The 25,929-nt window shown below is 46.6% G+C and overlaps 3 protein-coding genes across 30 annotated transcripts in view; 2 read left to right on the forward strand and 1 right to left on the reverse strand.

The window, feature by feature from the left end:
* Positions 1-4,859, forward strand: part of LOC11175933 (serine-rich adhesin for platelets) — an 82,579-nt gene extending 77,720 nt beyond the window's left edge. For 8 of the 10 annotated variants that reach the window (XM_061647481.1, XM_061647486.1, XM_061647483.1 and 5 more), the window contains 5 exons: positions 33-210; positions 308-487; positions 576-1,150; positions 1,217-1,564; positions 1,655-4,859. In XM_061647481.1, the coding sequence (XP_061503465.1) occupies positions 33-210; positions 308-487; positions 576-1,150; positions 1,217-1,564; positions 1,655-2,231 (1,858 nt within the window). In that variant the 3' untranslated portion in view covers positions 2,232-4,859. The remainder of the gene's footprint in view (positions 1-32; positions 211-307; positions 488-575; positions 1,151-1,216; positions 1,565-1,654) is intronic. The other 2 variants (XM_061647484.1, XM_061647488.1) reach the window with 1 other exon arrangement.
* Positions 4,860-9,450: 4,591 nt separating this feature from the next.
* On the reverse strand, positions 9,451-11,625 carry LOC1281073 (uncharacterized). Of its 3 annotated transcripts, none has more exons than XM_061647494.1 (5): positions 11,324-11,625; positions 10,985-11,150; positions 10,693-10,873; positions 10,391-10,603; positions 9,451-10,304 (listed from the first exon to the last, which is right to left on the reverse strand). In XM_061647494.1, the coding sequence occupies exons 2-5, from the start codon at positions 11,078-11,080 to the stop codon at positions 10,003-10,005; spliced, it is 792 nt and encodes a 263-aa protein (XP_061503478.1). In that variant the 5' UTR covers positions 11,081-11,150; positions 11,324-11,625; the 3' UTR covers positions 9,451-10,002. The 3 variants fall into 3 exon arrangements, with proteins under 3 accessions (XP_061503478.1, XP_061503480.1, XP_061503477.1); XM_061647496.1 differs by having other exon boundaries at positions 10,985-11,237; positions 11,320-11,625; XM_061647493.1 differs by having other exon boundaries at positions 11,320-11,624.
* Positions 11,626-12,767: 1,142 nt separating this feature from the next.
* Positions 12,768-25,929, forward strand: part of LOC1281072 (interference hedgehog) — an 80,579-nt gene continuing 67,417 nt past the window's right edge. For 12 of the 17 annotated variants that reach the window (XM_061652020.1, XM_061652029.1, XM_061652018.1 and 9 more), the window contains exons 1-2: positions 12,768-12,915; positions 14,182-14,693. The gene's annotated coding sequence lies outside the window, so the exon portion shown is untranslated. Of the gene's footprint in view, positions 12,922-14,181; positions 14,694-25,929 lie in introns of all 17 variants that reach the window. The other 5 variants (XM_061652019.1, XM_061652027.1, XM_061652022.1 and 2 more) reach the window with 5 other exon arrangements.

Raw genomic sequence — 25,929 nt, forward strand, 5'->3', positions numbered from 1 at the left:
TATTAATTTCTCCTTTGCCTTCCTCTTCCCAGCTCGCTCATCTTTATGGCCATCGAAAACTCGCAGCAGAAGGCGCTGCCGGTGAAGGAGATCTACGCCTGGATCGTGCATCAGTTCCCGTACTTTAAAACCGCCCCGACCGGCTGGAAGAACAGTGTGCGCCACAATCTGTCGCTCAACAAGTGCTTCCAGAAGGTGGAAAAGGCTGCGGTAGGTTTCCTTTTTTTTGTTTATTATTGTGAACCTTAGTTTTGGCCAACATTTTTGTTTAAATAAACGTGTTTTTCCCCCCCTTACCTCACTGCAGAATCTCGGCAAAGGCTCGCTGTGGATGGTGGAGCCGCAGTACCGGCCGAACCTGGTGCAGGCACTGTCGCGCTCGCCGTTCCACGCCGGTTCTGGCATCGACAAGGCAACGTACAAGAGCATGCAGCAGCAACGTTCCACCAATGCCAGCCCGACCGGCAATGGTGCACACTATTCCAAGGTTTGTGTGTGTTCAACGATTTGTGACTGTTTGGAATGGAGAATTTGGGTTTTTGTTACTAAAAATCCTTCTCTCTTTCTCTTTCTAGCAGGACAACTTTCCTCAGCTGACTAGCCGGCTGGCGCCGGCCGATGCACAAAACGGTCTGCTGCATCAGGACGATCTGGACGACATTAGCCGCTCCTCGACACCGATCGACTACGACGGTGGTGCCAGTGGTGATCTGGCCCCCGGTGTCGGCGGACCGCCACATCACAGCCCGTATCGGCCCCAGCATCATCACATAGCGCACGAGCAGCAGCACCAGCACCCGCTGCCGGCCGTACATCACGCTCACCAGCAGCTGATTGCCGTGGCGGGCGGTGGCTTCCATCGGCACAGCAACGGTTCACCCGAACCGCCCATGAATGGGGCGGCGAACGGCGCTACCGGGACCACCACCACCTATCTGACGACCGCCGACGGTACGACGATTGTGTCCTGTCCGGGCGGTGTCGTGTACATGAATGGGGGCAGTGTGGGTGGCGCCACCAGCCTGCCGAAGGAGCTGGTGGCGGGGCGCGAATGGAGCGCCGACACGATAGAGGATGTGAATGCCGCCACCGCAATGCTAGCGCTCAAGCATGGACCTAAGATTTTCACCGAAAGCTCGTTCCGCAATGGGTAAGTGTTTTTCGGGCGCGTATGGAGCAGGGTTCCGTCTCATGCCGATGTTTCTTCCTGCTTTAGCAACCCACCGGTCATTACCACCTCCCCGAGCGAGGACCACACGTACTCGGCCGGCGGTGTCGGCGTGCAGGAGCAGCTGGCGGTCGCCAATGGAGCGGCTGCAAACGGCGGCACTGCCGCCGCGGTGGTAGCGAATGGATTGAGCTGCTGCTCGTCGTCGGACGAACGGTACGAGCCGCCGCAGCACAGCAAGCACCACCACCACCACCACAACCATCACCAGCCAGCACCGCATCATCACACGGCGATCCATCATGCGCACCAGCCACAGCAGCATTCGATCCGGCACAGTGACAACGTCAGCAATGGCACCTCCTCGGACGCTACGTACGAAAGCAGTGAGGAAAGGTAGGTGCTGCAATGAAAGCGAATTAAATGAAGCTTTTACTCTGGTGTTTTCATACTAATTTTTGTGTGTGTGTGTTTTCTCTCTCTCAGCCATCCCGCTCATGTCGCCTCCGCCGAAGACGTTGAGGAACGCCGCCGCCAGGAAGGTGTGTTCGCGCTGCTCAACCTCGCCCAGATGACCTACTCGCCCGCCTCGTCCATGTCCTCGTCCACGTCCACGCTGTCGTCGCCCGCCTCGTCGACGGGTTCGCTGAAGCGTGCCGCACCGGCCAACGGTTCCTCCGACGCGCCGTACGCGCCGCTCCACAACAGCGCGTACCGGCTGCACCCCGCCACCGGTTCGCCCGATCGCGTCCGAACGGGCTCGCCACAGCTCCCGCCGGCCCACCAACATCACCAGCATCTGCACCATCACCTGCAAGCGAACGGGCATACTATGCATGCCGACCAGCAGCAGCAGCAGGCTGTAAACACTCCTGCCGGCGGCAACATTCTGCAAACGATGCCGATCGTTTCGTACTACGGCGGTGGTGGTGGAGGCAGCACCAGCAGCAGCAGCACCAGCAGTGTCGATCTAGCCCGCCAGTACGCTTCGCCGCCACCGGCAAAGAAAACCAAACCACGCTCATCGCTCAAGAAGCTGAAGAAAAAGTCGCTCGGCCGGTAATGCACTGGGTCGCGCCACCGTTGGCATCGGCCGCATCGCTGCTGCGGTACCGTCCCGATCTGGAACGACTGACAACACACAAACACACACACACACACACACACATCCGCACCGCTCGCACGCATCACCGCACTGGGCGGTGCGGTGGGCGGACCCTCTAGATTCATCACTGGACGCGCGCACTAAATTGTTACTATTGTTGCTGCTCTTAGCGAAGCACACTACTGTTGAATTCACGTTAATATTTTAAAAAGCGAAACTCTCATCCCCGCGAAAGTATGGGAGCTGGCGGGGGGGCAGGAAAAAAAAGGAAAAGCTATAGGAAACGCCAACAATGTCTTCCATTGTTCGTTTCCCCGTTTAGATGTTCTTGTTCGGGTATTCTAACACTCTATTGCCTTATTGATGTACACACGGCGCACGGCGCAGAGCCGCGAGAGAGAGAGAGAGAAAGAGAGAGGGAACGGTTGCATGACTTTCGCAATTGCAATTGCACGTGTACAGCGCGGCACTGTACAATGGTACGCAGGACACCACTGTACGGGGAATGTATAAAGTGTGATAACATGTTGGAACACCTTTGCATCTGTTTTACCTCGCCAATCCCATCTCCTCCCTCTCCACAGGGGGGCCGGTTTCGGCTTGCAACCACCGTACCCGTGCGTGTCTCTTTCTCCTGGCGCATCTGTTTCAACCACGTTCACCTGCGAACTGTTTTTAATCCCGTGTTTTAGCTATCTTTCGTTGCTGTTTTGTGTGTTAGTGGATCGATTTTGTGTGCGAAACACGGCACCCCGATGCAGTAGTAGTAGTAGTAGTAATATAGCAGTTAGGTGTTAGGTGGGTGTGTGCGTTGTTTTCGCCACTTGAAATCATCAAAGCGGTTCGGTAGAGTTGAACTCTCCTGCGAGAAAAGTAAAAAAACAAACAAGCAACAAATCTCTAAGAGAGGAAATTGTAAATCGTTTTCAAAAAATGGTTCCCATCCAGCTGCTGGAATAGGTTTTCGTTAGACACAGGCCTCCGTTGTACGGAAAGCGGGCGAGAAGCATGTTAGGAGGAGCATGTTCGTTAATGCTTTCGCAAGTTTGTTCACCGAAGCACAAGCATAGCTTGTTGTCCGAGCTCGTTTTTAGTGGCACCCGTCGGAAGGGTGTTTCCGCTGTTCCCCGTTTAGCGTAGAACACAATCCTCGCCTTTGCGTATAGCTTGTTTTGTTATTTTCTTTTATTGGGCCGTGTTTTGTAGGTCCTGTTTTCATCATGTTTCCATTACAATCAACCATTTGCTTAATTGTTTTTCGGTTTAGTGTAGTGTAGAGATGTAGGAACGATTGTGAGCGGAGTTTTACTATTTTCCCGCATAACACGCATCGGCCACCCCGTGTACAGTGCTCGTTTAGCAAACGAAGCTGCAAGAAGCCAATCAATGAAGTTTGTAATGTAAGAAACCCTTTACCTAACAGCAGCAAGACAAAGAAAATGAATGAAGAAAGAGAGAGAGAGAGAGAGATAGAGCGAGAAAGAGAGATAGTGAAGGAGAGTGAAAGATAGAGAGAGAGAGCAGGGGAAAGGTGCGGAAACGCGCAAACCGTAGTCAAAATGGCACCAAAATTGCATTTTTTGTTTGTTTTTATATACTTGTTTAACAGTTGTTTCGATTTTAGTGCTCCGTGTTTATGTTTGCCCCTATTTGTTAGCAGTTATCGATTACAAAGCAAACGTGTCGTCTAGCCGCGGCGGGGTAGTATCGATATACTACCTTTGAGCGGGGCGAACTTGCTAAGACTAATTAACGTTATGTTCTATGCATACATTTATATATCTTTATATATATATATATATATATACATCTACATACAGCTAAGAGAAGAATAAGAAACGAGTGATTTATGATATGATAAGCGAAAAATAAGTGGAAAGTGAAGGAGTGTGACAGGGGATCATCGCCTCCGAAACCGACCGAACCACACCATAGAAGAAAAAGAAGAAGAAGAAGAAGAAAAAAAGGAAAGTGGTCAACACACAGCACTTATCTACTCGCGCCTTCAATATAGTTATTCACTTATCCCCTAACACACCATTGTCCTACTATCGATTAAGAAGATCCTGACCGATTTTTGCTATAAAACCAGACGCGGGGAGAGGCGGTTGGAAGGTGATGTGTTCGGTCCCCGTCCCCAAACGTGATGATAGCGCCATTTTCCCCCTCCTCCCAATTTGGGGCGATGCTTCAATCAAACTATTGTTTACGAACGTTAACGTTTAAGGTGTAATTTGTGCGACGTAAGCCGTTCAAGCGTCAAGCGAGATGCCATCGAAGGGGAAGAAGGCCAGCGCCGGTAGGAAGAGAAAAAGATAATAGAAAAACGGATTTCAGTACGGTTTTCCCCCCTCTTTGGATGACTTTCCCAATATCGGTGGAACGCAAACCGTGTAGTAGCGTAATGATGTGCGAGAAGCCGGGGTGGTTGAGTTGCTACGTTTATCTAGTGCTTTACATACTTCCTTGTTTAAGTTTGACAGTTTGTTTGACTATTACTACTACTACTAATTGTAATATCACGTATTTTCACGTACGCCAATCATATGTAGTTGGGTAAGCAAAAGAGAGAGACAGAGAGAGAGAGAGAGAGAGAGAGAGAGAGAGAGAGAAAGAAAAACAAACACACCTAACATAAGCAATCAAATGAGTAAGGATGTTAACGTGTAACGCGCTGCACGGACCAAGGAAGGGGAGGGATGGCAGGCAGGTTTAGGAAAAGGAACCTGGTGTCCTGGTGCGGCATTCAGTAATGCAACAGAAGCAACGTAATCATCTACTTATATAGTCCCCTTTATATTGGCAATGAAAGGCGTATAGAAGCAAAAATGCATCATCCTCCCGTAGCCGCCTTGTCGTCGACGTAGCTTCCTGTCGAACTTAAGCCCTGTTTGTTTGCGTTACTATTAGCAACTGTTTTTTTCTTATTAACTAAACTAAAGAAAAGAAAGGAAAAACAACCCCCCCCCCCATCTCCCTTTTTGATATAAAATCTATCCCGGTTGATCATGTACACTGTTGATTGCCTAGTTTTCTAGTGATTAGTTAGCTACAAATAGAACACTGAGCCAGAAGCGATACACACATATAGCCACGCGGTGTGCGTGCGACTATTGGGTGAGCTAGGCTAGCCGGACTACTAGACGGTGGATTTGTTTGTTGAATAAGTTTAGCAATAGTAGCAAGTAGCACAGCAGTTTATTGTAATACGAAAATATGGCGCTAAATGATATTTAATAGCAAATGATTGATTTCAGAATAAGAAGAACATTTTTCGTTGTTTTATTTCTTTTCTGTTTTGGTTTTGGTTTTGTTTTATGTTCATTTTGTTGTCTTTCTCTTTCTGCTTGTTTTTTCTTCTCTATTCTTTTCTTCTTTTTTTTGTACTGTTGTGTTTTCTCTACTTTGATAATGTTTTGTCTATTATCATTTTTTCATTCTTTTCTTTTATCTTCTTTTGTGCCTTTTTTTTCTTTTTTACATTGTTTATCTTTTATTATTTCTAGTTTTACTTTTGATGTTTTTATTCTTTTGTATTTTTTACCTTTCAGTTTACTCTTTCTTGGTTTTCTTATACAGGATGTATGACTGCTGTGCCGATCGTTATTCCAAGAAGCAGTGCAAAACGCTACCAAACGCTTCGGGGAGGGGTGAGGGGTATGTTTTTATTTGTTTAATTATCATCCTTATCACACTACTTTTCATCTGCAATAAGCTCCTTTCCTCATAAGGGGGGGACGCTGGTGGTGCAAGGCGGGTGCACACCAGCAAAACACACTTAAAAAGCGCTGAACAATCATAATCATGTCGATCAAGAGCATGCAAACAAAAAAAATCACTGTTTATTCTAAAGATAAACACTAAATTACTTTACAACAACGCATATATATATATATATGTAGAGAAAAGCATGGGAAAAAGCATGGGAGAATTATTTTCTAACGCGCAAACGGGTCGTGGGGAAAATGGCGGGAGAGACGAACGATAAAACGATAATCATCATTTAGTACGCTTGCTGCTGTTGCTAGTGGGCGTGTGTGTGCGTGTGTGTGCGTGTGGGTGTAGTATGAACATGGATAACATAATGCACTACAATTTCAATGCTAAAACATGTTGTTTGTTTAAAGTATCCCTCTATCTCTCTCTCTCCTTCTCTCTTCTCTACTAGAGCGCCTTAATTTATCGTACACGCACTGTTTTACACCTTTTTATGCAGCTGGCAGCCGGCACTATCGTAAGTAAGAGAAAGAGCCTTATAGAAGTAGCCGTTGTTTTTTTAAAGTAAAGTAGATCGATCGAGGAAGAGGACATAGATATATGGGCGCAAGAAGCTTCGTACGATGATTTCGATTGTGCCAAAACCTCTGATATATTGCAAAAAGAGACATCATCACAGCAAGAATGCAAACATCTCATCACACAAACTCAGTATCCATAAATATCGGCCACTGTACACCGAGCAAACAAGTACCCGAACGAGGTCAAAGTGCACGACGCTCGAAACTAACCACTGTACTGTAGCTTTATAGCGTGTATTTGTTAAGCCGTTAAGCAGGTAGCATCCTATCGCACTCACCCTATCGCGCTATCTTTCTCTGTTTCTCTCCTCCTTCTGTCCGTGGTTTCGTTCGATGGCGCTGTCAGAAGGCAAAAACAGTAGGATGTTGTGTGTAGCTGAATAGTAGAAGCAAAAGCCATAAATCAACCACACACACACCACATCTACCAGCGAGGAGAGATGGAAATGGTAACACAATTAAGCTAATTTAAAGCTAAATCAGAGATAGAAAGCGAATGAAGGGAAAACAACAACAACAAAAAAACACAAAAATATTAGAATACTAGAACCGAGCAAGGACAAAAGGAAAGAGAAGAACAAGGGGAATCATCTACTATAGTCTTCCAGATGTATATTTACACCTTTCTAAACCTTATGGCCCCGTTCACGTAGGCCATGAACGGCACGGAGCAAAGCGTTCGTTTCAAAGCGTTAACGCGTGTTTACTGTGTTACCTTTGAATGTGCTAAATGTATTTGTTTTTCTTTATTATTGGTCTATTATTTCTGTTAAAACTGGACAAGAGCACAGTTAAGATAGCAGTTTGCGCTGCTGCTTGCGGTTATAAATGTATGTAGTGTAAAGTTGTTTTCGTCGTACGCACGTTTGTAGGAAAGATCCGCAGCCTAAAAGGATAGAAAAGAGTGTGTGTGTGCGAGAGAGAGAGAGAGAGAGAGAGAGAGAGAGAGAGAGAGAGAGAGAGGGAGGGGGAGAGAAAGAGAGATATGATGCTCTGTATTTCGAGTGTTTGATTTTGATTCAAAACAGGTGCCTAAATGCCCAATGAATGTTGTTACACTGTCTGAAAGAGCTTTAAAGTTTAGGTTTAACTCTATATAGCAAAAGCGCCGATTCCTTCGTTAGGTTTGCTTGTTATACAAACTCTATACCCTCTATTGTAGCTGTTTTGTTCAAATCATACAAATTTACTAAAAAAAAACCAAACTAAATAAGAACATTCACAGTGAAAAAAACAATGCGCATACTCACATACAAGTAAATCACTCGCACATATGATATTTATATTATATATACATGCAAACATATATATATACATATACATATAGTTAAAAGAACTTGGGGGAGGGTAGAAAGGCAAAAGCAAGCAAGCATGCAAACAAACAAACAAACAAACAAATCCTTTATCGTTGAACAAACGAAAAATAGACTGCACTGGAAAATAATTACTCTATACACTCGTAAACTATTAAACAAAACCAAGCATAGCAAAGAAGCAAAAGCGGGTAGTCTTGGGTGTAGTGCAATTGAAAGCAGAAGAAAGAAAACTGATACAAAAATAAAGAGAAAAAGAAATCATTATTAGTACGAAAAGAAGTGTGTAAACTATTTGCAAAGATAGGCGTAGGCGGGACGGAAAAGGACAAACAAAAACATGCAACTATAAATGCAAAAAGATGAAACAAAAATATAAAACACAGAAGCAATACACTTTTTCAATGTCTTACTCTCTTTACACAGCTAACAAAACAAAAAAGAAGAGGAAGTGGAAGAATATGGTAGAAGGCAAAAGGAGAAAAAAGAGATAAAAACAAGTAAGAAAAATATAGAAATCGTAGAAATATTGTACACCTTTAGCAAGCAAATGCCTGAAGTAGTAATGACTTACCAAAGCAAATCTCTTTGCCTGCTCCTTATAAAAAGGAAAGAAAACAAAACAAAACAAAAGACAAAAAAAAACAAATCTTCACTCAAACACCATGGTTTTTACACAACAAAGCAAAGCAACAAGAACAACAAAAAAAAAGTATGTTATACAAAGGGTAACACAACAGGAACAAAAAGCCAACTAACCTGTTTATACAACAAAAACACAACATTATAGTAATAAAACACACAAACACACACACACATATTGCATACACATAGTTCTCTCACGCGAAGCGACCAGGCGGTAGCAGTAGAAGGCAGCCCGGTACCGTACCGTACCGCTGTACAAAAACCACTCATCCTTAAAAGAGATGCAATTAAAGACGACACGGTGTGCGTAGGGCATGCCGTAGAATGGAGTACAATACAACATGGTATGCATGGTACAAGTAGAGCCTGTGGAGCCTGTGTGGACACAGCGTATCAGCAGCACACAGCACCACACTTCCTTCCCTTGTATCTTGTACTAAAGCTCTCTGCAAACTGCAGCAACACAATAGGAGTTCAGGATGAAGGCGCTGAAGCTATCCTTTAGAAGGGGTATATCACACACACACACACACACACACACACACACACACACACACACACACACACACACACACACACAGTCCGACAGCTTGTCAAACACTATACAATCGCACGGGCACGAGCAGAGAGAAGATACAGATCGATCGAAGATCGTGAAAAGGGCTAGACTAATGGTAGGAGCTGTTCTTCTAAGCCACTGTGCAGTGGATCGGTGGTACCGAATACGAATGTTGAGTAAATAATAAAAATCTTCAAAAACAAGGCGTAACGACAGTGTCCAGGGATGATCATCATGATGACTTCCAAAATTCCAATATGATGTGATGTGAGCTCGACTACTTCATTTGAGACTTGAAGCAATTTGATTAGTTCTTCTCGGATGACCTTCTTTTCTACACCTTAAAAGCCAACACCTTTACCCAAGGTTAATCCATCCAGTTGTTGGTAATTTTTTTATTATAGGAGATGTTCCTCTACTACATATTCCAATACAACAAACAGCTAGTGCAGCCGCGCGCGCTTGTGACGTGCTACTTCTTGTATCGTTTTTTTTGTCTGTTAGCAAAACCAATGTGTCTAAATTTGCAAATCGTTCGCTCTTTGCACAAAATCACCCCACACCCTCCCTACTCCCATTTCACCCCACCAATCCAGGGGGAGAGACAACGAGACAACCACACACGGCAAAATTCGGTACGTTCCAATGGGAGGGGCGCGAAGGAAGCAGAAGGATCCAACTACGCAAGCCTGCCTGTCTGCCTGTGGGCCAACAGCTAACAACAGTAAAATTCAGTTTTATGGTTGATGATGATTGATGAACAATCAATGGGAGGCGAGAGAGAGAGAGATGGAACTCTTCCGGAACTCTTTCGTCGTCCTCCTTTTCACAGCAAATAATTTACCATTCCACTATCGCGATCTGTGCCATTTGTGCGTGCACGAAGACGCCGAAAGCTGTCGCCCAACCGCCGCTTACACCAGATAGTTGGCCTCGTTGGCATCGAAGAGAATGTGCTTCAGTCCACCGTCGCTCAGGTGCATGTTCTCCTTGCGATAGTGATGCGGTATGCCGTTGGGGCATTTGCCGGTGCTGGTGGTGGTGGTGGTGGTGTTGCTGCAGGCCCCGTTTGCGGTCGGCGGTACAGCAGCCGGGCACGGAATCGCCACAATCGCTACCTCGCGCAGCTTGGTCATGTGGACGAGATTCTTGTAGAAGAGCCGAATGACGCACCAGACGGTTGCGTTGAAGATGAACATGATCGTGCAGAAACCCCCTGAAATAGAGGAAAGAGGGGGGGATGGGGGGATGAGAGAGTAGCAACGAGAGTTAACAAGGTAAGCATTTTCCGGCGCTCCTTACAGTACTCCCATTCGGCGACGTATTGGTAGGTGGAGTCATTGCAGCCGCACGCCAGCACCACCGACCCGATGGCAAGCGTACCGAAGAAGTCCACCACCATCCAGGGGATGAAGAACTCGTGCCGGTTGCGAAGCGTACCGATCAAAAGCCCCAGGCAGCTCAGCACATAGATGGTGGCAACCGTTGTGCCGATGTAAAGCACGCAAAGCGTCACTGCAAAAGGGAAACCCGAGTTGGAACATTAAATTCTACCAGTTTTACGACCCTAGCCACCCCAAAAAAAAAAAAAACACTTAACCTACCGGAAGCGAGCTTTTCCGCGGACTTGAAGCGCCACTCGTTGATCGACTCCTCCTGCTCGCTCGTCGTCCAGATGTACTCGCCATCCTTCTGGTCGGCGATGCTCATCTGCAGGATGGTGCTCATCTCCTCGGCATGCGCCAGCCCGAGCAGCATCACAAACAGGAACACGTGTGCCGTCAGCTGGAATGGAAGCGGGAAGGGGGTTGTATAATGTGCACGTAATAAAACTTGCGATGCGATGCACCGCAACGGTTCGAGCGGAAATTGCCCCAACCGCCAGAGCGCGCTTACCACTTTATAGATGGCGATGAGAATGGCCGTGACGCGCAGATATTTGGGCGACAGCGGCAAGTTGACGGCCTCGATGATTCGATTAACGAGCTGCATTTTGCTGTGGCCTGGTGCTTGGCTGCTGCCACTGCCGAGCGCTCTGGTGATGATTATTATCGACAACTTCCTGTCACCGGAGAATGGCAAAAGAGGAATGTGGTATGCAGGATGTTAGGATGAGGAACGCGCTTCCAGCAAATCAGAACAAAGGATGCTATGGAAAGGGGTTGCTGTAGTGTGTGTGTGTGTGTGTGTGTTTCTTTTTTGCGACACTATAGTTCTCTACCCTTTCTTACCGACCGAGTACGGAAAATGGCGCAGTGTGCCTTGCAGTTGCTATGGAGGCGCCTGGTTTTTTTCGCCTTCTCGCTTCTTGGTTCTCTTTGGAAGAAAACGCGCTGCAAAAGCGGTTGAAAACACGGAAGGTGTGTTGCAAGTTACGGCCAGGTTACGGTCTGTAACTAGTAGCACTACTGGCACCAAAACGAAGCACTTTCTTTGCCGGAGAACGCAGCAGATCCAGCAGGTTCCCGGAGGTGTTTGTGTTTGTGTCCCTAGCTGGAAGAGAGTTACATCGTGACTGATGGGAACAAAAATCGAATCGAGTCGTCCTTCGGTTTTCGGTTTGCGGCTTGCTCTGGTAGTGGGTTTGCGGGGAAAGGGATTGTCTGGGGGAGGGATGAGTGTAATGTTTTTATTCATGGAGCATGCGCCGTTGTAGTTGGAGCGGGTCGTGTTCGTGGTGTTTTTGTGAACGTAAACAATCGAAAAAACGAGTGGATTCGCTGGGTTATAAAACGCGCAGCCAATGACAGTAAAAAAAAATCATCATCAGGAGCATGTTGAACATGTGTTTTAAAATTTTCTTAAAAGGATTTATTGCTTTGTACCAAAGTTTTGATTTAATTTTTTTTAATGATTTTTTTGAATTAAATTATTTTTTAATTATTTTTGTTTGTAGGAAAACGTCAACAGACAGCTTAAGCGCACAACATGGTTGGTCGACAAAAGTCGACAAAATGGGGTTTGTGTCTCGGGTAAATTGGATTGATCTGTTGCGATTTCAAAGATTAATTGCTGAATTGAAGAAACAATGAAATGTAATCGGTTTATGGAAAAACAGTGAAATTTAAAAAGTTAACATAAAAACTTAAGAGCTAAAAATACTAAAAACTGCACTTGTGTAATAATTAATTTCTCTGTCTATTGTTATTTCATATTATTGAATAAAACAGACGAAGTTCGATTTAAACAATTCAACACAAAATTAAGGCACTGACAAAACACATTCATATAGTTTTTTTTTTTGTAGAATTTTCATTTCAACTCTACTGCAAAATATCACAATTTGGATGCTGGCGAAGTCTAAACCACGCTTTAGCGAACGCTCTCCCCAAATCACTCTCACCGCTCTCGCAGTGTGTGAGTGCGATGCAGCCAGTGCTGCTCTCATTCTGTTTCGCTCATTCTAATGTCCCAAGCTGACCGGCGTGCCGGTGCGATGCGTACGAGTAGACAGAGAGAGAGAGAGAGAGTGCAAAGAACAAAATAATTGCTCTCCATCTCGCTCTCTCTATATCTCACTGTCTCACTCTCTCTGCTGCGTTTATAAAGACGATGATTTTATGCTACAGGCGCCCGGCAAACGAACGGTGTGCGCTCTCGTTCTCTCTGTCTCGCATCTCTCTTCCTCTCGATCGCACGCTCTCTCTCGCAACATCCGAGCGGACGTACGGGCAGGTTTCGCTGTACGCTCGGGCACTACTTTCAAAGTGTATTTCGCCGCGTACGTATCTCTCGAAGCCTGGGCAACGGATCAGTAGGAAACTTCTGCCGGCGTGAAAGATCCCGTGATCAGGTGCGATCGACGGACGGGTTGGTGGCAAGTGCAAGTGAGTGTGAGTGTGTTTTTAAAGGAGGGGGGGATAAATTTAAATTATCACGCATTCGTGTGTGGGTTTGATTGAATGAAGAGAAACGATCGAAACAATCAGCGTGTTTTAGGCAAGGAGGAGAAAAAGTGTTACTAGCAAGTGGAGATTAGTGTGTGACTGTGTATTACAAATATTTTACAAGTTATGCGATTACACCATGCTAAGGAAACTATCGAAGAAAAAACCCCAGTCATCCATCATTTCCCACAGAAAAAAGTGTTGCAGTGTTGTTTTTGCTTATCCAAAACGTTGGAGTGTTTTCGAAAATATACTCCAAAAAAACAAAAAACCGTACCATTTTTTTCGAAACAGTCGCCCGCTGAAAAGCGGTAAACAACTAACAAACCTTCAAATGTGCCGTCAACGGTTGCGACAGCGGAACGCGTCCGCTCATAACAAACACTAGAATTTTTGGCCAATTTTGGGCAAGCCATTTTTACACACAAAAACGTTTCCAAGGCAACGCAGTGCGCCCAGTTGCCCTGTTCCCACGCAGCGGTTGAAAGAGATTTGCCACAAAAATGTTGGGCAAAGTGCACAAAAAAGATTAAACTTTATGCGACTGTGTAAAAGGCGGCTATCCTTCTCGTGCGTTGTGTTTTGTTTTAGCTGTGCTGTGATATTTTTGCTTTCTTGTGTGTTTTGCACTGCCGTCGTTTGCCGCTTGTGTGCGTTAGATCGGCGGCGATCTTTCCCCGATCTCTGTCATCGCTGTAGCGGATGGTGATGGTATTTTTACACCCAAAAGGTTGCCCCCGGCCAGGCCTGGCGATGTTTTTTGTTTTCTTTTTGTTTGTGTGTGTGGTGTTGCTGTTTGCATTGGAGAGGGACACACACACAAACGAAAACGATCAGTTACAAATGATCATCAGGTTGAGTGAAGCTTTCGAGCTGCTCTTCTTAACCTTCTAATAACTCGTTCGATCATCACTGCGTGTGTGTGTGTGTGTGTGTGTGTGTGTGTGTTGGGCGATGTTTTGAAAGGAAGCGCAAACCCACCGGAACCCGAAACCGGTCGAAACGTTCAGGCGCACGAATGCGTTCGAAGCAAAAAGACAACAAACGTACACACACCGAAGCGATCATTTGCTAGCCATTCTCTCGCAACGATCTCTCTTTCCCTCTCTCTCACACACACTGATCCCCGCACACGGTCTGTGACGTTTTCAGAGTGATTTCATTCCGCTTTTCATTCAACCTCTTGTTTCGCCCGATCTTCCCTAGCCGAGTGCACACGTGCGTATCTCTTCCCGAGTTGTTTGTTCACAGTGTGTGAGTGTATGTGCGTGTAGTTTAGTGTGTAGTGCACGCACGGTGACGAGATTCGTACCAGCGGCGTTGTGCGGAGTGTGTGTGTGCGTGTGTTTGATTTGCCTGTGGCGATGTTCTGCTAATGCGCGCTCACTGTCTCAATGACGTCGATCGCTGGTGCGATGAAATAGCATCAATCAATGAGCAGTGTGGTTTGGTGTGTGTGTTGATGTGTCTCATCTCATAGCGTAAAGAGCGCAGTGCAGTGTATACTGTGTGTGTGTGGGTGTGTATTAGAGTGTGCGTACGAGTGTGGGTGGATGGGTATTCAGTGTGAGTTAGTTTAGTGTTTGACGGTGGTGTACATACAAAAACATATAAAAACAACGATTGTGTACGGTGTGGAAGACAGCAAGCAGAGACAACAAACCTCACCAGAGAATACGAAGACGATCGTAGCCGATGGTTTGTTTCGCTCAACAGAGGTTAGTTTTGGGCCACTTTTTCCTATTAGCTTTCTCTACAATCCCTCAACAAGCAAGTAAGATTGATGAAATGTGTGTTGGTTTGCATTGTCTCCGAGTAGTTTTGATTGGAGCATTCGCAAACAACAGCACAACAAAAAGTACATCATCTCCCGTGTCTTGACGCCGTGATCTTGACGTTTTAGCGTTGGTATGCGTGCACGATGCACACGCACACATACACCCGACGGGGCTCAGGAATGCATGGCCCGGTGCCGGGGTTGTTTTCAGTTTCATAGTGGTGGTGGTGGTGGTGTTGCCGTTTGGTGCAAGATTTTAGCGTCCCGCCGTGTTGTGGGAATCATATGGGCAAACGGCAAACGAAAGCACGATGATCGTAAGGCACGAAGGAGAGAAAGAGAGGGAAAAACGCTACACAGCTTCCACTGGGAGTATAAGGAAGGTGGAGGATGAGGTGAGCCAGAGCGGCGGCCAGCATCGGAAGAAAATTCTTTTCCTTTTCTTTTCAATTTTCTTCCTTCTTGGTTTCGTCTTGGCTTTCTGCTGTGCCAGGGCTTTTTTTTGGGGGCACCAACGTTCCCCGGCGATCGTTTCATACCGCGCTCGCAAGGTATCAGTATTAATGGGTTGCTTCTCCGTCCGTCTGTTCTGTTTCTTCTCTGCCCTTTTGTGTTTGGGTGTGTGTGTGTGTGTGGAAAAGGTTTAAGAAAACGGGAGAATGAAAGACGGGCAAAGAGAGCCTGCCGTCTGCGGGGCAGAATTCCGAGCGCAAGAAAGCACGATCAAGTATCGAGTACAATATCGACCGATGAAACGAATCGATCTAGCCCGGATTCGATCCGGTATGAATGGGTGGATGAGGAGAGAGAGAGAGAGAGAGAGAGAGAGATAGAGAGAGAGAGAGAGAGAGAGAGAGAGAGAGAGAGAGAGAGAGAGAGAGAGAGAGAGAGAGAGGGAGAGGAGGCAGCGGCACAGTGCACAAGGGCGAGGGCTTTCCGGGTGTCGGCCTCTGTGATGGGACAAGTTGGGAGAGTAAAAGCAGAACAATTAGGGTTGTATGAGGTGTTTTGTTGTACATCTTTAGGGAATAAAGTTTTAGCTCATAAAAAAAAAGAAAATGACCTAAAGGACGTTTGGAAGCATCATTTCCATTAACTATTCATCGTAATAGACGTTAATAAATTGAATGTTTTGCATTGAAATACGTACTTCTAGAATGCAATTCAGCTCAATTCAAATTAACCTATTTATTGCTTTTATTTGATGAGCATATTCCTTATTTAAAATGGTGATATTACTTGTAGTAAAATACATTGTTTTATTGTTTTGTGTTGTCGTTCTACTATACTTTTACAAAACTTCCAATCCACATTTATTACAATCACAATCGCATATCGCATTTAAGCCTTAGAAATCTATTTACACAAAACAAATCCTTTATGTGCCGCTTTTCCTCAAGCAAAACGAATTGAGCAACAACAACCAAAAACATTCCAAACAAAACCTTTGATGTGAAAAACGAACGGGCGTTATTGAATGGTTTGCGGGAAACTCACCGCGTAGCGAATGTAAACGGTGCGACACCAATTGACTGCTTACGTACGAGTTTAGGCCACACCAAGCGTAAACACTGCCACACCGTTCATCCCGTTCGGCAGGTTCTGCACGGTGACAATTCTTATCCCTATCACACACACACGTTAACAGGGTGGGACGATATGTGTTTTTTTCTTCCTCAATTTCGCTACGGTTACGATGCGTTTTGTTGTTGCAGCAGCAGCAGCAGCAGCGGCTGCAAGTGACTTTGAATATTGCACCGCAAACTACAAAGCGAATGCCGCAACAGAGGGCTTGAGAATGGCTCCGTCCCAGCCGGGGGTAGTGGGACAGGCACCTTTCCCGCCCGATCGTGCCCGTCGTGCGATCGAAGATTTGTTAAACGATCGGCAACGTTTGTGCGTGCTGCGTGTGTGCGTTTTGACGCTTTTTGCCGTACCGCGCAGTACCGATCAACATCGATGACACGGTACATTTGGTGCCACAACACAACATGCAAGCGATATACAAACACACACACACACACACGATCGAGTGTCATCCGCAGGCTCCGAGCCCTCCGAGAAAGGGTGTGTGTGTGTGTTTGTGAGCAATTTTGCGTTGAAATTCATACCCAAAACGAAGCCTCCTGGAAGGATGGGAGAAATGCTCCCTTTTCATTCCCTGCTGCCTGGAGCTGCGTTTTTTTTGATAGTACGTTTGCCGTCCCAGCATGACGGCGATCGTATGCGAAACAGCATGCTGCTGCTGCTGTCTGCCTGTCCGCCTGCCCGCTTGACGATGTGATCAGAGGGCCGCCCCAGCCTCGGTTCGGTTCGTTATCCTTGTTCACTTGTTCTGGTTTCGCTGGTTGTTGCAAAATGAAAGCAAAATACCAAAAAAAAAAGAACTCGAACGAAAATCCTGCCCCGCAAGAAGCGCAAATAAGCGGCCCACATAATGAAGGAAGAACAAAGCGACGAACCCTTCCGCCACGGCAAACCATCAGTCTCCCTCTCTACACACGCACTCCGGTGGGGAAGAGAATGCGCTGTGCAGAATACATACGCCGAAGCTTGTTATGCACACTATCGACGACGCCAGCAATCCTTTTAGGCTGTCGGGTGTGTCGGGGGAATGCGCTATAGTGATGTGCTTTCTGGAGCGCACCCATGATTCTGATCCGTCTATTGTTAGTCAGATTCCGACTCCGGCAAAAGGGGAACCATTAGTTCCGCTTGGAGTCAGAGTCTTCCGAGGTCGTCCGGAGCCATCCGAGGTCGTCGGGAGTCGTCTGAAGTCTTCCGGAGGCGCCTGGAGTCATCGGGAGTCGTCTGAAGTCATCCGGAGTCGTCTGGAGTCCTGTGCAATGTATCTTTCGTATGCAGGTCTTTGTTTCAAAGCCTCCGATATCGGATGACTCCAATTCCGGCCGACTTCGGGCGATACTGGTCGTCTCCAGCCGATTCAGAACGTCTCCGGATAATGCTGGGCGAAACCGACCTTCCGGAATTATCGGTTCCGAAATTATCGTAGCCGGATCGGAATCGACTCCGGATTTTTGGCCATCCTTACCCATCACTAGTGTGCGCACCCCGCCGCAGGAGATCGCGCACCAAAAACCCGACTCATCATCTTGAGCCGGTGCCGGTGCTCTGTCAGTCGTCTGCTTCGTTCAGTTCGTGTCCATCTGCTTTCCTTCTTTTAGTGTGACTGCAATAAAAAAAGGAAGAAACGATTCCCCACTTCACCTGCCTCCATCACCACCGTACCGTGGAGAGTGATCACCGTTGCTTAATGCTGCTAGTGAGCGCACACCAACACACACAGGCACCCGTACGGTTACACCGGCCAAGGCAGTTTTGTGTCATTATCGGGTTCGTTTCCTGTTGCCAGGGTGTGTCTTTCGTTTCGTGCAGGGTGCGCGCTTCTTCAACGCGCTTGGCTACTCGGGCACTACTCGGTGGATCTGGCCCAGGAGGATCTGTGTTTTGTCAAAGCTGTGAATGAAGAGCCCCGTACGACGACGATGCAGCAGTAAATGTGATTGTTGTGACCGTTGACGGCTAGCTTTTTCCGAAAACCTTCTCAACTGTTCAGTGCACGGGCGCCGTTCCTTTTTTTTTTGTTTGCCTGAGCACGCCAAAATCAAATTGGGGTTGATCGTGGCGTGGTGTTGGTGGTGAAGATAAATACCGTGCAAAAAGGGATGTGATTCGGTAACAACCCGATAATTACCACACCCAAAGCACTTCCCCAACAGGGAAGGTATGCGCCTTGTAGCGAACTCGAGCGGGGGAGGGGGGAGGAATGACGCCGGAATGATGCCGCACTAGGGTTAGGCGACCGCAAACAGACATTCTTTCCACCGAATGCTTTGCTGGGTTGCTGGGTCAATGGCTTGGATTGGGGGGGATTTTTTGTTGCACGGTTGCTTCTAAAATTAATCGTTTCGAAATTGGGGATCGTCGCTCCATCAGGAGTTCCAGGAAGCTTACAGGAAGTTAAAATTACACACAGAAAGAGAGAGAGAGGGATTTGTATCAGAATGATCACGACTTAAAGTGAATCTAATGTTATCTCAACTGTCTTTTAGTTACTAGCAAAATAAAATAAAGAATGCCTTTTGCTTTGTCTACAGCATTCGATCGTACCCGAACGAATCAATCCCGTCCTGGTCGGGCCAGGCTTGTTGGCTTGTTGTAGCTCCTTTTTTTTAGACACCTCTTTTTGCTTGCCAAATTACCCTGACCAGCGTTGGGTTGTCAGGCTGTGCCTGCAAACGTTTTGAGTGAATGAGAACGGGCATTCTTGCTCGGCTGTTTTTTTGTTTGTTTCTTATGTCCGCCCCATTTTAACCGCGCTGCTGCCTGGCTGCGGAGCGCGCCTAGTTGCGTGTACCGGCCGGCCGACTGATTGACGGCTTGATTGGACCTTATCAACTTAAGAGCATTATCATTTGCATGGGTTGCATGTCTGCAAACGTTAGCGTTTTGCTTTGCTGTCACCTGGTGGGAAGCGCTGGGCAGAAGTGCCCTCAAGCTTCGAGCTTTTGAAGCCTTTGATGCATTCCAGGGCTTTTCCATTTCCTTCGTTTCACACTCACACACACGCACACACACACACACTGGGGAACTGCGTATGCAAGCGCTGCAAGTGCAAGAAGTGTGCCTGTGAAAAGGCTCCCCACTCGAGCACTCTTCAACCGGCTTAACCTGATGCATCGGCTGTGGAGCTGGTTGGCTTTCGCGGTTGCTTATTTGTTGAACGTTGCTTAAAGGATGTTGAGAGTACCTGTGTGCGCATGGGACATGGGAAAGCTTTCTCGGCACTCGGAAAATGCGATGCAAGCATAACATTGGTGGTGGTGTGTGCTTCTATCACAGGCTCGACTGTTGATGAAATCCCATTGTGTGTGTCGGCACTGCCGGCGAGGTGGGAAAGCGGTGAGTAAAGTGATCGACAAAACTTTGTTTCACACAGCGCCAGCATGGATGTGGAGGCTACAATCCCATCATCAATCGAAGCCCTTTCCCCTCTAGCCACCGCAACTCATCGGGCTAGGATCGAGTAGAGATTCCACTTCAAAAGCACAGTGGGATTACAGTGCTGAGAATTCAATTTTTAAAGTAATAAAAGTGATGAAGCTGAAAGTCGAAGTCGAATCGTCGCCATTGCTCATATTGCGATGAACTATTCCTTTCGTGTGTAATAGTTTGAAGTGAGTTCCGGTTTTGAATCATTCGATATCGATCCTTCGACTTCCTCCTGCCAGCGTGCAAACAGTGGTGGAGCAGCAATCGCACGATGGATGGCGCGTTTGGTGCGCTCCACATGGTAACGAAACGAAACGATTCCAGCGGCACCGGTTTCGAAAGGATTAGGTGCACGTGTTTGCGTTAAGTTTTCCCTCATTCGCTCCGCCCGCGTCACGGGCTCGTCTGTTTGTCTTTCATCCTTGCCAGCTCCTTGCAAGGGGTTGGCAAAATATAATTTATTACGATCGATCGCTTTATCCCCAATCGAAGTGTGGAGTGTGTTGCAGCTGAGGCAGGTGGAAGGATTTGAGCGTTTGAGCCAAGTCGATTCGCTGTCGAGCGCTGAAATGATAGAGAAAAGTTTTTTCTTACCAACGATTCATTACCTTGTGGGGGAAATGTTTTCCTTTCAAAAGTTTGTGCTTTGGGAAATGCTACATTTGCTGGAATGTTTTGATTGTAATTGAACGATTTTTGCTCCTCCGTTTGTGCTTTTATTAGCACAAATCAATGCTACAATAGACTTTCAGTTCGAGTTCTCAAAGTCTTGTTTTGCTTCCCTCGGCATGATATCATTCCCATCTTCGGCACGGTCACTTGATCACGTATCGATTTTGTCAACACTTCAACACCCTCCACATTCGCACGCCCTGAAGCAACACACACATACATGTTCGGTTCGGTTGAGCACAAACCAGCTATTGTAGCCAGCCAAGCGGATTGAAAGGGTTCGCCGTCATTGCCGATGCGCCGATCTATGGATGAAGGATTGGGATTGAGAGGGCGCGGGTTGAAGATTGTTTACACACTAGCCAATGTTTGGTTTGTAATGATCGGACCGGGTGGTGGATTTTATGGCAATATTCTTCTCCGTTCCCGTACCCATCGCTTTTTCGAGTGATCTTAACCGATATACCACTTGACGGGAGGTGTAAGCTTGTTAGAGGAATGCGCTGCTCTTAAAAGAAAAGCAAGGGTGTGGAATGCATTGATTGAGAAGGTGATGGAAGCGAAATTCCCACCTTTAGCCGGGGATGGGAAGTTTGTTGGTTGTAACGTACAAGAATTTGATTATTTTGCTACAATCAATGAACTTAACCTCAATGGAAGTATTCAACATGTTTCTTCGTTGGCCCAAAGGTCAGGTATTTACATCAACTGAGCACGACTTTTGCTTCAGCAATCAAACTGAAGATTATCTGCTGACAATAAGAGTTTTTGGTCCTTCGAACCGGATTACGGACGACAAACAGACACTCGTTTCACGCACACACACACACACTCTCGCAAGCAACGTTCGCAAGATTTATTTCCGACAAATGCATTTTATGCCATTTCCACTTTAGACAATTTACTCGCCCCATTATTCACTTGCACTTCCTGGGGGGAGGAAACCGTGGACAACCGCTAGAGGAGTGAAACCATCGGTCAAACCAATCCTCGGACCGGTAGAACAAAAAAAAGAACAATTCAAATTGTCACCCACATTACTCACCCAGCCAGCCTGCCAGCCAGTTTGCCATCCCCGCCCCGCAATGCTGTGTGTGTGTGTGGAAGTGCATTAAAATTGCATTAACGAGCGATTTCTTCGGTTGATCTCGTCCGTGCTAAAAAAATAAAATATCATCTGGTCCATATTTTGCGACCGAATGGATTACCGGCCTCGGAAAGAGATTTTGTGTGTGTGTGTGAGCAATTTCGAGTGGAGCGATATGTTTGCACTCGTTTGAGAACCAAAAAAAAAACCCCCAACGGATTGACTTTGATAGCCGAACAGTTGTCGTCCGTTGCACCCCGGTGGGATGGTCGTCAAACCGGCGTGGGATGGAAAGTGAAGGAATGGTTTGATAATATATCAAGAGATTCGCAATTTCGCTTTTACCCCTGTGCCCATTTCCCGAGCCGAGTAGAGCGGACGGGCTGCTGCCCCGAATGTAATGCTTCCGGTCAGTGCAAATATTACAAGCCAGTTTGATTGCATCCAGGTTCCGGTTCTGGTTCACACACACACAAACACACGTACATAAAATACGAACTGCATTCCGCTGCCCCATGCCATCGATTGATTGCTACCGATGTACAGTTTTAATTCCAACGTCGGAATCCAACGTTTGTTCGGGCGGAAGCGTTCGGGACTGTTCCCCGCGGACAGGGCGCAGAAAAACAAACGCCCCACCCTTGTACACGGAAAGGCCATTTGATGGATTTTTATTGGTATTTGCTGTTTGCAAAATGTCTGTCGCAATTTGTGAAACCTCCCAGTGGTGGTGGTTCATTGGCCAAGCCTTGGTTTGGCTTGGAGCGAGATGGATTGGCGTTTCGGGCTTTGGTTGCACCGTTTTGTTTGACTTGTTTTTTTGGCGGAGAGGGGAGTTAAACTGTTGCACATTTTGTAGCATTTTGGTGCGGTGTGATTGCTGACAGCCAAACATTGGTCACCTCTGCCTGCGGCAACGTGCAGTTAAAAGGTGTTTCTTTATTTACAAATAAAGCCTCTCAAATCAAATAGTGCACGAAATAATGCATCGTGTTTGCGATATTTTTCACGCCGGTTATTGACCGAGAAACATGGCCCGAGAGAACCCCTCCCCCAGCAGACACTGGGGCCGAAAATTCCCCTCAAATAGGGAGGCTATGTGGTTGTGAATCATTTTCGTTGTTTGCACCCGCTGGCAGCATCGTTCGACCCATCGGCAAGCGAGAAGGGAATGGGACACAGACACACACAGGGCGATGAGTGTTTGCTGTTTTGGGCAAAAGCGCTCTTTCCCAAGTACAGTTTTTGACAAATCCGTGCGCCTTCCAACCCAACACAGTGGAATCTTTAAGAAACGTGGCTTCTTCACACGTCTCCAAGCTCTCCAACACGAAGGGTGAAGTGACGACGATGAAACATGACGCAGAGCGCGCGGTTGCAGTGCTGGCAATGCAATAAAGATTGCAAATACCCGGAGCCCGGTTGGTGCATTGGATCTAGGATCACGGACTTGCACTTTCCCGGACCTCGTTCCCAGACCCCTTCTAGCGTTACCCCTTCCAGTCTCCACTATGATATGGAAAAGCATAAACAGTCGATGTTTACATTCGTTGCCACAAATGTACCTCCGACAGCACAGGGCTCCTGGGGTGGGGAATGGTGGGCCAAAAACAGCAATCCGGGAGGAAGGAGAGATATTGTGGCCACAAGCCTTCATTCGTTCGTTCTTTCGCTTTTCTTGCTCTCTTGATTTTTCTTGCCAGGCCACGAAAAGTACGACCGGCGGCGGTAGTACGTGACGGATGGATGGGTAAATTTTAAAATTCGTGCTTCAAGTTGCGCATTTTGGGGGTGCTACTACACTAGCCCCAGACACTAGCCTGATATCTCCTTCTCTCTATATATATATATATCTTTCTCTCTCTCTTTCTTGCTCTATTTTGGCGTTTATGTGTGTTATTTTGCTTTTGATCCTAGATGGGGGGGTTTGTTCCCTTCGTTTTCGGAGTCAGTTTAACCAAACTAGAACGGCAGATTGAGACGGGCGGTCCCCAAGGGTGGGTGGGTGGTATATTTGTTTGGCAACGGGGCAGACGGGTGCTTTAGCATGTGAACGATGCACTTGAACCGAACTTTTCGCACCGAGGTTTGTGGCGCTAGTGAACCCTTTATAGCATCGAGTGGGTTTTTTTTTATTTAAATGATTTTGTTTTGTAAAAGAAATATTTTGGAATAGATAATATGTTAACATTAGTTAAAATAAGAAAAGGAATAAATTGCCTTTGGAAAATTAAAAATGCTTGCCTGAACCTGAGCTTTTATTGGCGTTTTATCTTCTCCCTAAGATAGTGGTGCCGACAGTGTAGTTAGCTGCGCGCTCGACTTGATAAGCTGAATGACGTTAGTTCGAATCCTGACTTGACTTGACCCCCCCCCCCCCAAACTGTCTAGAATTTATTTTCAAACAAGAAGGACTGATTTAATCTATCTTCCACTCTTTTATCTAAAAAATTCTCAAACCTGTTTGTTTAAAAGAAAATCAATCATAAACCGGTTATTAAATAATAACTCAATTAATAGCAATTTGTCTTATCTTTGCAACCGCTTTCTCGATAAGATATAGATAGTTGTTTTGCGGCCTACGTTTTTTTAAATCATCCCAATCAACTTGTCAAGGGTTAAACGCGGTAACAGTTTGTCACTTGCCAACGAGTGAGTGAGTAGAGTATCTCGTTTACCCATACCCCGGTGCTTGGCACATGCCCTTAGCCGGTGGACTACGTGCGCAAAGGCACGCTTCCATTCGGGAGCATCTCGTCGTCGTCGTCGCCTCCTGCTTGCCGTTGCTATCGTATCTTAACAAACTGTGCAAGCAAAGTCGCCCGCATCAACCAAAGCTGCAGTTGTGTGTGTGTTCAGTTGCAGTTTCGGTAGCAATTGAAGCACGGCGAGCCCCCGTTCCCCGTTCCAAGCTGATAAGACGACGGCCAACAACAGCATTCGCAACAGCGTTGTGCACGTAGTGGGGTTGGGGTTGGCTGGGCGTACAAATGCGCTATGAAGAGGTGCGGAATTATTGGATTCTTATGCAGGCTTATGACGATGACGACGATGCTCATGGGACACGCTGGGGCTCGGCGGCGCACTCCACGGTTCGCGGAGATTTCACAAACCATCGGCCGCGTCGACAGATTGGTCTGTGCAAGAAGAGAAAAATCGCTTCTTCGCTCGGGATCAAACGAAGAATTAATGGGGGTGGGGAAAGGTGGTGAAAAATTCGTCCCATGGTGCATTGATCAGAATCAGTTCGTTTGCTTTACTTTTTTTTTGTTGATAAAGAGCGCAAAAAAAGGATTCCCCAAACACAGAAAAAGAAAGATCAGATAGGGAAAAAGGGCACGTAGCTCAGACGAAAAAGGGGAGGGTTTCCCTTTTTTCACAACGGCAAACATCATTAGCCCGGAGCGTGACCGTGTCGGTATGCTCTGTGTGTGTGCCTCGTCTCGTGGGCAAAAGGACGAGCCAAAGAAGGTTTTGTTTGGGAGTCGCTGGAATCGAATTGCTAGTAGTCGTAGTACCTAGTAGCAGTAAAAAAAGGGATCACACACCAGCACGACCACTGTGGACAGACCAACGGGGGACACTATTTGTTCAGCCCTGATTGGCGCATGTGTTGACTAAGCGTAGGATTTTTCGGTAATGAAACGCGCCCCCCCCCCTCTCCCGGTGTTTCGGTTGATTGGCGCGCTAAAGGTGGTTTGTTTGGGTGGGCGAGAAATGTGAAGCGAACGCAATGTCTGATTTCAATTAGGAAGTGTTGGGCTCGCTGCCTCGCTTTTGGGCCTACGTACCTACGTTAATTAATTTGAAAATTTTTCCAATGTCCATTGGTGCAATGGTGTTTCGGGTGTTGAAATGAAAGCAAACGGCTTCTCGGCAAGCGACACATTGTTGGGGCGTTAAGAGGGCTAGAAGCTCAGGGGTTGGTTGCGCTACGAGGGGAAGCTAATTAAGCTGTTTAGTGGCGGGTTCAAGCCATTTCAATCCAATTGCCAATTTCTGGATCAGTTGCGTTACAAACCCCTTGGGGCGAACGAACAAGGTACGCATAAAGGTTATTAATTGGAGAGGCTCGTGTAATTGGGCTGTCCGGGGTCTTTAAGGTGCTTCCGTTTGTGTAAGTTCAAGGTTTGATGTTATCCTTTTTAAAGGGCCTTTTTTCGTTCTATTTTATGTATTTTTGGATATTTGGAAAGAATATCTGCACACCTCAATTTCCAATTTGTTTGGAGTGTGTGATTTGAAGCATAAATTTCTTCGTAGATCGAACACATGTAGGACATAATGGGGGGGTTGCACAATCAGAGCCACTTTTTCCGCCAACATCAAAAGCGAACAGGAAAAGCGTGTATTCCGCACACTGTTCCTCCTTCGTTTTGTAACGCTTGATTTGAAGTGGATTTGA

This window comes from Anopheles gambiae, chromosome 2 (genome assembly GCF_943734735.2).
Source record: "Anopheles gambiae chromosome 2, idAnoGambNW_F1_1, whole genome shotgun sequence".
NCBI classification, from domain to species: domain Eukaryota; kingdom Metazoa; phylum Arthropoda; class Insecta; order Diptera; family Culicidae; genus Anopheles; species Anopheles gambiae.